Source organism: Colias philodice, chromosome 12 (assembly GCF_061535455.1).
Source record: "Colias philodice isolate Cphi_HAF_F1 chromosome 12, ilColPhil1 Martin Lab GWU primary, whole genome shotgun sequence".
Taxonomy (NCBI): Eukaryota; Metazoa; Arthropoda; class Insecta; order Lepidoptera; family Pieridae; genus Colias; species Colias philodice.
Window position 1 is genome coordinate 10681579 of NC_143097.1, and position 14588 is coordinate 10696166.

At 31.6% G+C, this 14588-nt stretch overlaps 1 protein-coding gene across 2 annotated transcripts in view; it reads left to right on the top strand.

Annotated features, from left to right (window-relative positions):
• The window catches only part of Ac76E (adenylate cyclase type 2 Ac76E), a 209507-nt gene extending 206731 nt beyond the window's left edge, over nucleotides 1–2776 (top strand). For both annotated transcript variants that reach the window (XM_089701777.1, XM_089701778.1), the window contains 4 exons: nucleotides 278–379; nucleotides 706–823; nucleotides 1377–1521; nucleotides 1886–2776. In XM_089701777.1, the coding sequence (XP_089557903.1) occupies nucleotides 278–379; nucleotides 706–823; nucleotides 1377–1521; nucleotides 1886–2000 (480 nt within the window). In that variant the 3' untranslated portion in view covers nucleotides 2001–2776. The remainder of the gene's footprint in view (nucleotides 1–277; nucleotides 380–705; nucleotides 824–1376; nucleotides 1522–1885) is intronic.
• The last annotated feature ends 11812 nt before the right edge of the window (nucleotides 2777–14588 follow it).

The window sequence follows — 14588 nt, forward strand, 5'->3', positions numbered from 1 at the left end:
AATTTACAAATCAGACCCGTAGTTCCTGAGATTAGCGCGTTCAACCAAACAAACAAACTCTTCAGTTGTAGTTCTTTATAATATTACTGTAGATTGTATTAGGTATTCTAAAGAATCTTATATAAAATGTAAAGTCGTTTACGTCTAAATTGTTACGTATTTCTTTTTATCAATTTCTTTGGGTAAGAACAACGTCTTTTATTTTCAGATTGTTATTTATTTTTTTAATTAAATAGTTTAATTGTGCCATACTTATCAAGTTTTATATTATTTCCAGTTATTGCTCAAACCAAAATTTAGCTGCATAGAGAAAATAAAGACAATAGGAAGCACTTATATGATTGCGTCTGGGCTCAGACCGGGGAAGGAGGAACCTATTGTAAGTTAATTTTGATACCTATCACTATAATTATTTCACTACCAATATAATAATTTACTCCACAAAAATGTTTTAAATTATTGCATGTAACTAAACAATTGAATTCTTCGTATTTGTTTAACCATAAAACCATTTACCAGATCATTTAAGAATGTACCTACCTGTAGAATCTTAGTTTATTTTGTGTGAAAACAGCAATTTACTTGCTTTCATTTAACCTAGGTTTTTATCATTAGATCTAGACATTAGTTTATTTTATTAATGACATAGAGATACGATCTTTCTTCCTTCTTTTATCATAGAAATATCTGGGTTGTGTGTTTCAGGATGCAAACAGAAAAGAGGAGCACACAGTAGCAATTCTGGTGGAATTTGCGATCGCTCTCATGACAATACTTGAACAGATCAATAGGGAGTCATTCCAGAGATTTAAGTTAAGAGTCGGTTAGTATTATGTAGATTTATTTAAAAAATACTAGACTTTTTCTTCTGCCTGCGACTTCTCCCGCGTAGTCTTAAACTTAACATCACGCATTGGTGAAACCGTGAAAGCAGAATGAAAATCGGGGCAATACTTTTTGAGTTTCTTTCGAACAAATAGATAGACACGTGCAAAACTTTTTTAATAATATTATTTAGTGATAGTGACAATTAATATATATAAATTGAATGGATTTTAACTGTGCTTTCAAAGTAACGATATTTACATAAGTATTATTCCACACCACATCAATGGTTATAGAATATACATCTATCATTTTGTGCATTAAATTTTCTTAATGAAAATTTCATAGAATGATTCAGTTTGGTAACCACTATACCCAATAAGTAAGATTTCTGACTATCGAGTAATATAGAGTAAATAAACTTGCTACAGAAGAAACACATCTTTTATAACCTTTTTGCCAGATTTTGGGTTATGGCAATAAAATAACGAGACAAGGTGTTATAACGTCCGATTTATTTAACAATACCTGGTACCTTTATTATTTTACAGGTCTAAACCACGGCCCCGTGATAGCCGGAGTGGTTGGTGCTCAGAAGCCCCAATATGATATTTGGGGCAACACAGTGAATGTAGCGTCGAGAATGGATTCTACAGGAGTGATGGGCAGGATTCAGGTCACTGAGGATACTGCTAAGTAAGTTATGTGAAACAAATTTGAGATTAAATGAATACGATTTTTTTTTATTATCTTCGAAATTAATTTATGTACGTTTTTAGTTGTATGGTAATGCTTAGTTGTATTTGATACATCGTAATTCGTATTGAATCTTAGAATTAAAAGTTAAAACCTTCGTTTCTCGGAACTGTTTTCTTTGTACATAATTATTAGGATTAAAAATGGACAAAATATAAAAACTTACTGAAAATCTTAGCGCCTAACATTTTTAGGATAATATGTGACAACACATTTTTGCCTTACAAATCTACTAGGCGTATTTTTTCATTTTGTAAGTTCGTAGTAAATGTACGACAACGCAAGTAATAACAATATTTTTCAGGGTTTTAATGAACGCAGGCTATACCTGTGAGTGTCGTGGACCAACATACGTGAAGGGAAAAGGAACGCTCGTCACTTACTTCGTGAAAACCCCAAATGTAGGCGGAGGTCTTTAAAAAAGCGTGTGTCCCGAGCACATGTGTCAGAAATGAAACTTCTTTGACAATATTCAAAAATACCAAAATCGTCGCCTTACGTGACGTGATGGTGTTGTCATGACGCGACCTTGAAATTTTACTCTCAAAGTAAAGAAGTTTCACTTCAATAATTATAGTGAAATATCTCATAACAACTTGCCAATGTGATTTTAAATACTCGTTACTTTCTATGTAAGTTAAGTAGTTCAAGTAGAACAAGGATTTAGTTTTAGATAATTGACTTTAATAATGATGAAATGTTATTATTTTTTAAGACCTTTTTTGACAGCTATTATTAAATAAACAATAGTAGTTACATGAATAATTGTGAAAGGTATTAAATTTTTTTTACTATGAGTAAAATTAAGATTATTTCATAAACTATTTCGTTATTGGAAATTATTATTTTACGCCATAACTTTTATTGCATTTGGACTCTTTTTAAACTTTTGTAATATTATTTATTTTTCTGATACTTTCGATGTTCAAAAGATGTTTATCTTATATATTAACTCTTAATATTGTTATAAAATTTACCATGGGCCTATTTAATTAAAATTAGAATTTTTTAAATATTGTACAATTCATAAAATAAAAATAAAAAATATTAATAGAGTTTATATAAAATGAAGTATAACTTTCTTAATATATTTATTTAATTAAAAATAAAATACGTGCTTTATTCGTATTGCAAGACTGTAAATAATTTTGAAATAAATTGTATTTGTAGATGAAATATTACTAATAATTTAAATATAAATTTTAGTGTTTTCTTAGTAATTTATATATTACAATAGGAATGTTTGAAATCGACCTTTGGTTTAACATGCATGTATATAATTTAGTTGTTCATTTTCTTTAGTATAAAAAATAAAAAAAAATGATTTTAATATATTTATTTGTAGTTTTTTCTTCTGCTATCAAATTGCTTAGTAATATCTATATAATATTATATAGATATAATATAATAATATGTAAAATATCCGGATTTATTATTGTTTCATTATATTTATGTAATATACCATTAAAAAAATTCTTCCACCCAACATGTATCATATCGTTTAAAAAATATCTATTTAAAATAATGTTTTAGTTAATGTTTTTCTTATTCATAAAAGAGAGATGCATTTAAATTTAATTAATATAGGAACAATTTGACTTATCAGCCTAATCTAAAGTAGACCTAAAAAATGCATCGTTATTTATTAAGACAAAATACGTTTATAATTATAAGATAGATGAATATCAGATAATTGAAATTAAAAATATTTATTTTTATGAAATTAAATTTCAATAAATTACTTTCTAAAAGGTGTTTGTTGTTTTATTTTTAAATATTTATACTTGATGCTTTATATTAAAGAAATTAAGGACACATTTTTAAATGTCCTTTATTGTTGGGACATATTATTATTAACTATTAAAAACATGATTTTCATATTTTGTAAGTGTTTGTCTGACCTGTTGACTTGGTTGGTAGTGGCCCTGCCTTCCAAGCCAGAGGTCGTGGGTTCGATTCCCACCCGGGGCAAATATATTTTGTGTGATGAACATAGATGTTTGCGCTGTGTCTGGGTGTTACATAATATCTATATAAGTATTTATTTAAAATTATATATATATGTATGTTTATCAGCCATCTGTTTTCCATAACACAAGCGAAAGCTTAGTATGAGATCAGATCGTGCCGTGTGTGAAAATTGTTCTGAAATATTTATTTGTTTTGAAGTAAAGACAATTTTCATAGCTTGTCAGTGCTAAGTAACTAGTACCTACAGTTGAAGATTTAATTCCTTTTACTTTACTTTACTTACTATTTCAAGCCTATAAACGGCTTCTGACAGTTAAATCATCACCATCATTACCTATGTTACTACAGCTAGGACGAGGGCATCCTATGAAACAATTTAATAATTATTTTCAATTATTATTATTTGTATTCTTTAACATCCTGACATGCTACCCGCACGACGATAATCGTAACCGAATGAATTTGAATATCGAACCTCAGAAGGACGGCGTTTAATTGGTAATTGCCGGGTTGCGTTCGCGCGGCCACCTACGCAGTTTTGATTTATTCGCGGGAAACGCCTCAGAATAAAGAGTATTGTTTATCTATACAGGGTGTCCCATCGTTGATGTACTAAGATCAAAGGGGCTTATAGTCTTCCATAGTTCCATACATAGATTACGTAAAAAATATTTAAACAACAAAATGTTAAATTAGCGCACGTGCGGGTAGCAGTAGGCGGCTTGCTAGTTAGGGCTGTACAGTGTACACACAGCGTTTTATGAATTCATCTAATAGAAAAAAAACACATCTTGAATTTTATGAGTATTTTTTCATACTCAGCGCATACAAAACTATAAAACCCTTAAAGCTTAGTACATCAACGGTGGGACACCCTGTGTACTGTAATACATGACCTCTGAAATATCGATACGCTTAATTGAAATATGCCAAAATGGTTATGACAAGTCTTAAAGACGTGAAATCGATTTTAATGTATCGATACATCACTTTCGTATTCGATTCGCGTATGATTTTATTGATTAACGTCGCGTCGTCCAAAGTTGGTGTGACAAATTATTTAATTTTCCTGATATTATATTTTTGGTGAGTAATTGATAGTGTGACGCTAAAATAATATACAGGGTGTCCCACTGTTGGTATACTAAGCTCAAAGGAGGTTATAGTTTTGCATACGCTGAGTACGTAAAAAATACTTAAAAAATTCCAGACGTATTTTTTTTTCAAAAAGATGAAATTTTAAAACTCTATGTGTACACCCATAGCAAGCAACCCGCCCATTTTTGCCACTAGAACGTGAGCTATCGTTTAAGATTATGTTTTCATAGACAAAATGCTCACATTAGAGAAGCGGTACATGACGGCTGCGCGAAGCTAGAGAAGAAAACATGGATTTTCAGGAAAAAAATATCAAAAAAATTTTAACATAATTTTGTTGTTTATGTATTTTTTACGTGATCAGTGTATGCAAAACTACAAGTTCCTTCGCGCTTAGTATACCAATAGTGTGACACCCTGTATAGTGTGATAAGTAGTTTCCAATACAATGTCAGGGTTTGGTTAAGAGTAACTCTATCTCTGTCAACACAAAAGGTTTAATAATATCCTGCTAATTTATTGATAGTCATTCATTTACAAAATTTTATAGGTTGGTTATAGGGATGTCAATAATATTTCAGAGTGAATTTTCGAGACCAACATTTTTCCAAGACAACAAGTGAATCAATAGATATCGATGAGTTTTATATTATACTAGCTTTCCACCCGCGGCTTCGCCCGCGTTTTCAAAGAAAAACCCGTTCCCGTAGGATTTCCGGGATAAAACCTATCCTATGTCCTTTCTCGGGTATCAAAATATCTCTATACCAAATTTCATGCAAATTGGTTCAGTAGTTAAGGCGTGATTGAGTAACAGACAGACAGACAGAGTTACTTTCACATTTATAATATTAGTATGGATTGAATGGGATTGTCAAAGTTTTATTAGTATAGGTTAAAATCACTTTAATGCAATTTATAAAAGGAAACCGTCCTTTTTTCTTGCAAATTGTCTTCCTACTGAATATATTATGTTACGAATCTATACTAATATTATAAAGCTGAAGAGTTTGTTTATCTCGGGAACTACTGGTCCGATTTGAAAAATTCTTTCGGTGTTAGATAGCCCATTTATCGAGGAAGGTTATAGGCTATATAACATCACGCTACGACCAACAGGAGTGGAGCCACGGGGGTGAAACCACGCGGAGTAGCTAGTATAGTATACATAAAGCTGGTATCCAAATATATTGCATTTGTGGACGGGAATTTTTTTGTTGTTTGTTGAAATTAACATGAATTTATATTCATGTTTTCACATGCAATTAAACTAAGCCAGGACAATGTTATATTAAATAGTATAGTATACTATTAAATTGAGATTTAAACTCATGTCTAGATTTAAAATTGCTACAATTTATTTTATTATATTTACACAAGAAGCTATTCTAAAAACAGCTCAATAAATTAACATTGCAATAACTTCGCAAATTATGTAGGTAAATTAATTTCCGGTGAGAATTATTGATATTAATTACTTATAGCTTATGCGTAATTTATTATAGATTGCTAATTTAAATGCCAATTTACTAATTAATGTTTGAAGTAGGTACTTATAGTATCTTTGAAATATATTATGATTTGTTTTTATACGCTTGAACTATTTAAAATAATCTTCTTTAAGAAAAGTACCTAATTTAGCCTGTTAAGAAATAAATGCTCAAAGGTCTTAAATATCGATCAAAACAATACAATTAGGAAAAATATTAGGGCTCATAAGATATGTATAACCTAATAAGTGTAGCTTTTATGTAGAGTCATTTTCAGTCGATGTGTAAAAAAAACTAAACTTCCCCGCGGTTTCACCCGCATTGCTCCGCTCCTTTTGGTCTTAGCGTGATGATATATATAGCCTATAGCCTTCCTCGATAAATGGGCTATCTAACACCGAAAGAAGTTCTCAAATCGGACCAGTAGTTCCCGAGATTAGCGCGTTCAAACAATCTAACAAACAAACTCTTCAGCTTTATAATATTCGTATAGATTAATGTACAAATTATAGCAATATTTAGATGCACATATTTTTGCAATAAATCCAACGACCAACATAAATAATATCACAATAATTATTAAACACAAAATTGGCGCGTGTACTAAAATTGAAATATCACAAGCAAATAATAAAAGCTTATAAATCTGTGCCTCCAGTGAATAAGGGAATAACTCAAAAACAGCACTTTTCAGGAGAGACAAAAAACTATATATCAATACTAAACCTTTATTAATTCAAAATTTTAAGCTTGTATGTGTAAGATATGATGTTAGACTATATTTTTACATATGAACACATATTGTAACAACCCCATAAATATACTTTTTTCGTGTTTTTTTGTAGTTGTGGCCTTATGAACGAGTACTTCATGGAATAACTCAATGTATTCACATAATTTTTTTTTTACTCTTTGCAATATAACGACTTATGCCCTTATGCACTATGTTCATAATCGCACAACACGACTTATATTATTGCCAGTTTTGGTTTTATAGAAATGATGTGACTTATTATGCTTGAAATTTGTGTACTTTATGACTCAATTGAGGCATTTTAGTGGAAAAACTATGCACGTAGCTTGAAAAACGAATGAAATCAACGGGTTTTTTATCGTTATTAGATAATAAAAACAAAACAACATTTAGGTATTTATGCATTTAACCCTAGAAGTCCAATCTACGTAAATTTGACGTATGAACTCTTCTATATTTACCATCGAATCGCTGCAAAATCCAGAACCAACTTATTAGCCGTCGAGACCTAGCAGTACATAGTTGGCTCATCCAGGTAAATTCCGCCATTTGGTTGTAAAGAGTATGTTGTGCGTCATTTTGACGTATAATTGGGCTTTTTGTAACTTTTAAAATTGTTTCAAATTTTTATTTTGTGATTTATTTGAATAATTTTTTTCCAAGTCACGTTTCACATGATATCTATAGTATTATACTATAGATTGAGTATAAAATGGGATCCAGACAACTTTTATACTAGGACGAAAAACCTTCAATTTTAGTAAATGACGATTATTGTCCTCCGCTGGATTTGGACTTCAAGCAAAGGGATTGGGTGGCTGAAGATGTTGTCCGGAGTAAAACCGAATATGTTATGGAGTTTTGTTACCCATGTATAATGAAAGTCGTAGATTGTAAAATAAACCTTTAATCGATCTTGTATACAATGTTTCACCAGCCACCGCAATGAGTCTAGGCTGTACAGGTTAGCAGGAGACAATCATTGAGTATTGGTATTAAATACGTATCAACTGCGTATTGCGTTTTGCGTATTAACTATTGTCCTAGTGAAAATTAATCGTCGAATCAATTTGAAATTCGATCAAGTGCGTTCCGTTTCGGAACGCCACAGATAATAAAATATAGATAATAAAAGTGGCAACGCCACAATGTCATGGTGGTATACATTGAGGATACAAGCACTATAAAGAGATAAGAGAAGCCCGAAAACTATATTCCTGTATGTTCAGTTAATACAGGAAAAGTTATAGGTGGTCAGTGGCGATATTTTACGGCATGATATAGAATTTTAACAATTTCTATATCATATAATATCAAAATAATGTAGATAAATAAAGAAAATATAATGAGCCGCAAAGATTTTATGAAAAAATTAAGCACAGATTTGAAGGTGCCTTGGATGCAAATACGACTTGTGGCACGCACTTTGAAGAGACTCTACGTGACAATAGCCCAATTTTTTCAAAATATGTGGTACCAGAGTATCCATAAAATGTTTACGAAAATGCAGGACCAAAAAAGTATCGATATTGCGGATTTTTTTCCTATAAAAAAGGCAAATTACCAAAGCACAGTGGCTAAAACGCTATATTTGGAGAAAACAATATTCATAATTGTCAAGACTGGTTATATAAATACTTTTTTTTATGCGACTATTATAGACTATAAGTATTATTGTCTTGATTATTGTAGTTAGATAATTTAAAAAAAAAAGATTAAAAACGAGTTATTTTTTAAAATATAAGTTTAACATTTTTGTTGACTTTTTTTAGATGATTCAATTATCGTTCTGTATTTGTATTTTATATAAACAAAGAGTATAATATCATTAATGCACTTAATGTGTTAACTGTATTTTTAATATCTATTGCAAAAAATAGTTAATTTCCATAGAAATATATTAGTATCCCAAGTATTTATATATAATCTTTATATTTTTTATGAATACCTTTTTAAAAAAATATAAAGATTTGAATAGCAACACGGCATTAATGCCAAACTGTCTCATGTCGTCACTTGAACCAATGACACTAAAAGAGTTGTTCCTTTATGCTCATGTTAGAAAAATGACACAAATGCGTTTATACTAAAATAGTGTTAGGACTGATGGAACAAAATGAATTAAGTCTTTATTCAAAAAGTATAACTACACATACGTCTTTGTGTTCGTGGGTACTTTTGACTCGAGACGAATAGTTCCTTTGCGATTGCCTAAAATGATGGATAAGGTAACTTATACCGTTAATCACACCCTACTTATACCGTTTGGGTCATTCGAAAAAATGGGTTAGGACGCAGCTAGAGATATGACCTTTTGATATGTTGTGTATTTTGACGAGCTGAATCCAATGGTGCAATAAAAACCAAAGGGAATAACTCGTCTTACTCCCTTATTCACTGGAGGCACAGAAATTATACCCCGATTGCTGCAGCCAGGTTTCATGACAATAGTAGGGTAGTAATGTCGGCTTAATGCAATAGGGCATAGCTGATACTATAAGATTTGCTAATTGAACGATGTTGTGGTTTTTTTTATGTAAGAGACGTTTTTAGAGCAGGGTTTATGGTTCATCTGATTACAATTGAGTTAGAGGGTTTGAGGATAGGAATGAAATTGATTCGATTTACACATTATTTATAGCAATCTAATTGGTTTAAACGTGAATCGCCGTGTTCAAAAACCAAAAATGTACGACGATACAGCTGCCAAGATTTTTAATAGTTATTATAAACGTTATAAATTCATGGCATATCTAGTTGATAAGTTACAAAAATAGCTGTATTTCATTGAATTAATGAATCGTTAGCTATTTAAAATCTCACATTAAAGGGAAAACTATTTACTGAAACAATAAAATTTTCTTCAAGAATCCACATTCTATTAAATAGTTCCCATATTATTGCGTGTTATAAATGAAACAGCACGTCCCAGCGCACTGAACTTTCGAATTTCTCTAAATGAAACAGATTTATTTAACCGACATTCGCGGATGCGCAAACGCATAAATCATTAAAAGGTCGCATGTGTCATTCCATATACAGGGTGTAATCGTTAAGTGTGCACAGGCGATTATTCCGTAACTATTGCAGATATCAAAAAACTTTAAACTGATATCGAAAGTACTTAACCTAATGAGTAAAATGGCCATAATAAATTTTTGAAAATAAAACGAGAAATATCCAAAAATGTTACATTAAACGCTCCCATACATTTTATTTCCCATACATTTTGTATTCATAGCAGATTATCGAAGTGACGTCCTCATTGTGCAGTACAATGAGGAGCTCTATTTGCAGTTTCGAAATGAACTTCCCTTCAAATTTGCGAAGTAATTTAAGCAGAAAACCAAAAAAGAAAGAAAAAGCTAAAATCTTTCATATTAAATGTACTAGGTTGATCCAAAAGTAATGATAATTTTGTATTTCCTGTGTACATAAAAATATAAAATAACTGTTTTTTGCTTGCTCATGTACTCACTAAGTTATCACAAAAAAATCATATCAATAGGCCACGTATCCAAGTATTTACATTAATTTGAATGTGAACCGTGCGTGCTAGAATTTTTGCCGACAAAAAGAAGAAACAACAATTCGACATTTAGAGGGTGAATTTCTAAATTCTTAATGAGATCAGGATAATTTTTTGGCACGATTTGTGACCATGGACGTTACCCGGGTTCACCATGTTTATGCTGAAACCAAGAAACAATTAATGGCCTGGATGCGAGCTTCCAAAGTGACGATGAAGAAATTCAAAGTGAAAATTAGTGGGATAGATTAAAGCGGCAGTTTTTTGGGGCGCCGAAGGAATAATTTTGGTGGAATATTTTAAGAAGGTAGTCACTATGTTAGGCTCTTACTGCACAGACCATATTAAAAGATTGCGGTAGGTTAGTAAGGAAAAGAGACATGGCAAACTGCGGGCTTGAATGTTGTTTCACCAAGACCACGCACCAGATCACAAAGCGTCAGTTGCAATGGCTGCCATTCAAAAATCGGCATTCCAAATGCTTGAACACCGACCCTGTTTGTTAGATCTAGCTCCTAGTTATTTCTATCTCTTTCCTCGGCACAAAAAACACCGTCTTAGCAAAAAATTTTAAGACGATAGCGAAGAGATGGCCGCGTTGAGGGGTTTTTACGGATGAAGTCAAAGCTTTTTTTTCTAAGTTTTGGAAAAAAAATATCGAAGTATATTATCTAGTTAGAAGACTATCTAGCGAAATATTTTAACTGTAATGACCTGGTTTAATATTGATTATAATTACTTTGGATCAACTCATGTACATGGGATAGTCATATCTCATACTAAATGTATGGGAGGGTTTCAAGTGAATTTTTTAGATATTTCTCGTTTTATTTTTTAAAATTTATTATGGCCATTTTACTCATTGGGTTAAGTACTTTCAATATCAGTTTAAAGTTTTTTGATATCTGTAATAGTTACGGAATAATCGCCTGTGCACACTTAACGATTACACCCTGTATATACGAGTGCTTGTCCCGGCCGTCCGTTGCCAATTGTTCTTACAAAATATCGTCAGAGTGCACGCGTTTATCTCTATCGGAATAAGGTTATTATCCCACTGAGAACCGACTTAAGTGAATTTATTTGTCCATTCAGTAATAAAGTAGGCACGTTTTTTCTTATTTCGTTTTGTTGATATATTGTGTCGGTGGAGTAAGTGTAGCGATGTGGTTAGAGATACTGGATGGTGTAAGCAGATGCGATGTTTTTGCTGCGAAATTGGGTTTGTGCGTATGATTCGGCGTGTTTTTTATAGGAATACGTAATGGTTAAAGGTGAAATTTATTTCACGTAGAAGAACCTGGAAGTTCCATTTATTATATGATTATATATTATTGGGTATTTATTTATTGAAATATGAAAAACGAATAAGGGCAAATTTAGTTAACTTTAAAGACAACACAGCACATTACATTCCATTCAAAGTCTTTAGATTTAAATTGACTTGGTATTTCTTAAACAGAGAAAATCGATGTTCTTTTACTACTGAAGGTATTTACTATTTTTTGACTAAGTGCTCAAAATCAATAACAATTAATACCTATTAATAAAAAGCCCAGTATGCTACCAGTCGCTACCTAGGCACGTTTTATAACATACAAAAGACATAAGACATTTTAAACACACATTGTGCACTTTTGCCTGACCTTATGATTTTAATGTCACATCCAGTAGTTATATTTCAATGAAATTGAACAGTGATCTCGTTCGATTCATTGGAACATTATGCAACGTATCTTGATCATATTTATGAGACACCGCCAGTAGGCTGTTCGGAAATAACTGTTCTTATACTTCCAAATTATAATGCCATTTTTTATACAGCAGATCATAATTAGTGTTGTCAACTGGGAACAACGATGTAATGCAATATGGATGGTGTACGTGTTACTAGATGTGAAAGACAACTGATATTAATTATTAAAAAAACACGAACATTTTTATTCGATTTCAAAAAAGGAAGCTTTCAATTCCCCTCATATTTTTTTATTCATTCAACTAGACTTCTTTCAGAAGCGCTTTTGAATCGTTAAAATATTTCAATTTGTTCACCATCGGAAAGCAGTTTCTACAGAGATGATGGATGGGTGTCAAAACTGTAATTTATTAAATAGTTCCAGGAACAGTCAACAGTTAGCAGTAGGTATTGTAAGACTGTTAACTGTTGACTGTTCTGGCTGTAACAGTTTGATTCAAGTTTTTAAGACTTACATGAAATTACAATGTCCAATGTAGACTTTAGAGTTACATCCATCACTGGTTTTTTAACACACTTTTATAACTTCACCTATATGTTTGTACTAGATTTCCGCCCGCGGCTTCGCCCGCGTTTTCAAAGGATCCAAGTTACCCTCTATATGTGTGCTAAATTTAATGTTAATCCAAGTTACCCTCTGTAGTGTATCTATGAAATAGATATATACATTGTCTCACGTACACCAGTGGTGGGGATAGCTTATAGCTGTCATTAGTCAGTCGACGGCCGATGCCGGACTGGAATGGACGTGTTCCCGCACTATTGAGTGTAGTGGTGAGCCAGTGCAATTCAACATATATACGTACTGTAAGCACAGTACAAGTGGCGACGAGGTAAAAGGTCAGTGTTACAATATTATAAAGAGTACGCGTGCAATAAAAGTTTTAAGAAATTTAATAAAAAAGGGAGAGGGTATGTAGTAACATACCAGAATTCATTTTGAAATGTTAAAGACAGAATATCCGTTACGTCTGTTGGTTCACATTAAATACAAATGCAATTTCAATCTTATCCGAAATCCTTCACAAGTTAAAATAGAACGACAAAATAAAAATAAAATCTTTCGAATTTTAATCTAGTAAGTAATTAGAATACGCAGTTATTTTGGTTTGAATAATTTATTTAAATTTAAGTAATTTATTTTCAAGACATCATGTGAGCATAATATAATGTAATCAGGAAAGGTTAAACTTCTTGTTATTTTGAGTTAATTATTCGGTATATCTCACATTGAGGAAACCTAGTTTAGAGGCTTCTGTGATAAGAAGAAAGAAAGAAGAAAAGATAATAGATATTTAATGAACAGTACCGTGTTTAGGTTGTTGGAAAATAATTACTCACTCACTATTTAATTGCGCTTATTTGTTCCACTCAGAAGGAGAAAAAATAAGTATAAACTTACTATATGTACACACTGAATTCATTATACACATATTAGAAATTAAACAATAAATGCTGATAAAAACAAATAGATTTCCGCATTCAAGGAATAAGAACGAACGATTTTAAATTTAAACAGAATTAAACTGTATTGAAACATTTTAGAACTACCTGCACATTAATGAATATTTTAGCCGCAGAACGCATACAACGCTTATACCGCGACTCGTTAAATGCGAATATAAATATGAAAAAATATTTAAAATACTTGTTTGAGTAATATATACATAATATGATAAAAATGCATACACTAAAATACTGTGTGTGTATATCTACACCTAGTTTTATTATATTATTCAAGTGGCAAACTATTTAAATGTCTTAACGTTTTCACGACTGCTACTTATCTATAACTAATTTCGTTAAAATTAGAAATTAGAAATAAATATTTAAAATGTCGTTAGACTATAAATAGATTGGGTAAATTAACATATCCATGTTTGTTTAATGCATAAAAAGCCACAATATAAATACAAGTGGTAACATGTAGTAATTACCAAGATGTGGCAAAGTATTATGAACTCGCAACCGCCATTGTTATAATTTTATATTATTATGACATTACATGTAAATTGGGCGGCTAAGCATGTGACGACCTCCCACAAGATGGACAGACGACCTGGTTCGAGTGGCTGGGAGTCACTGGATGCAGGCCGTCCAGCAGTGGACGTTCCATGGCTGAAACGACGACGACGAGTAAACTCGTTTGAATTTCATATTCTATTTGAAATGAAAATAGATGGACTTCCATTAAATTGGAGGTATTGACTTCCATTAAATTGGAAGTATGGACTTCCATTAAATTGGTAGTATGGACTTCCTTTAAATAGGAGGTATTGATTCCCTATATATAGGAGGTATGAAAGAAAGAAAGAAAGATGACTTCCTTTAAATAGGAGGTAGGGACTTCCTTTGAATAGGAGGTATTGATTCCCTATATATAGGAGGTATGAAAGAAAGAAAGAAAGA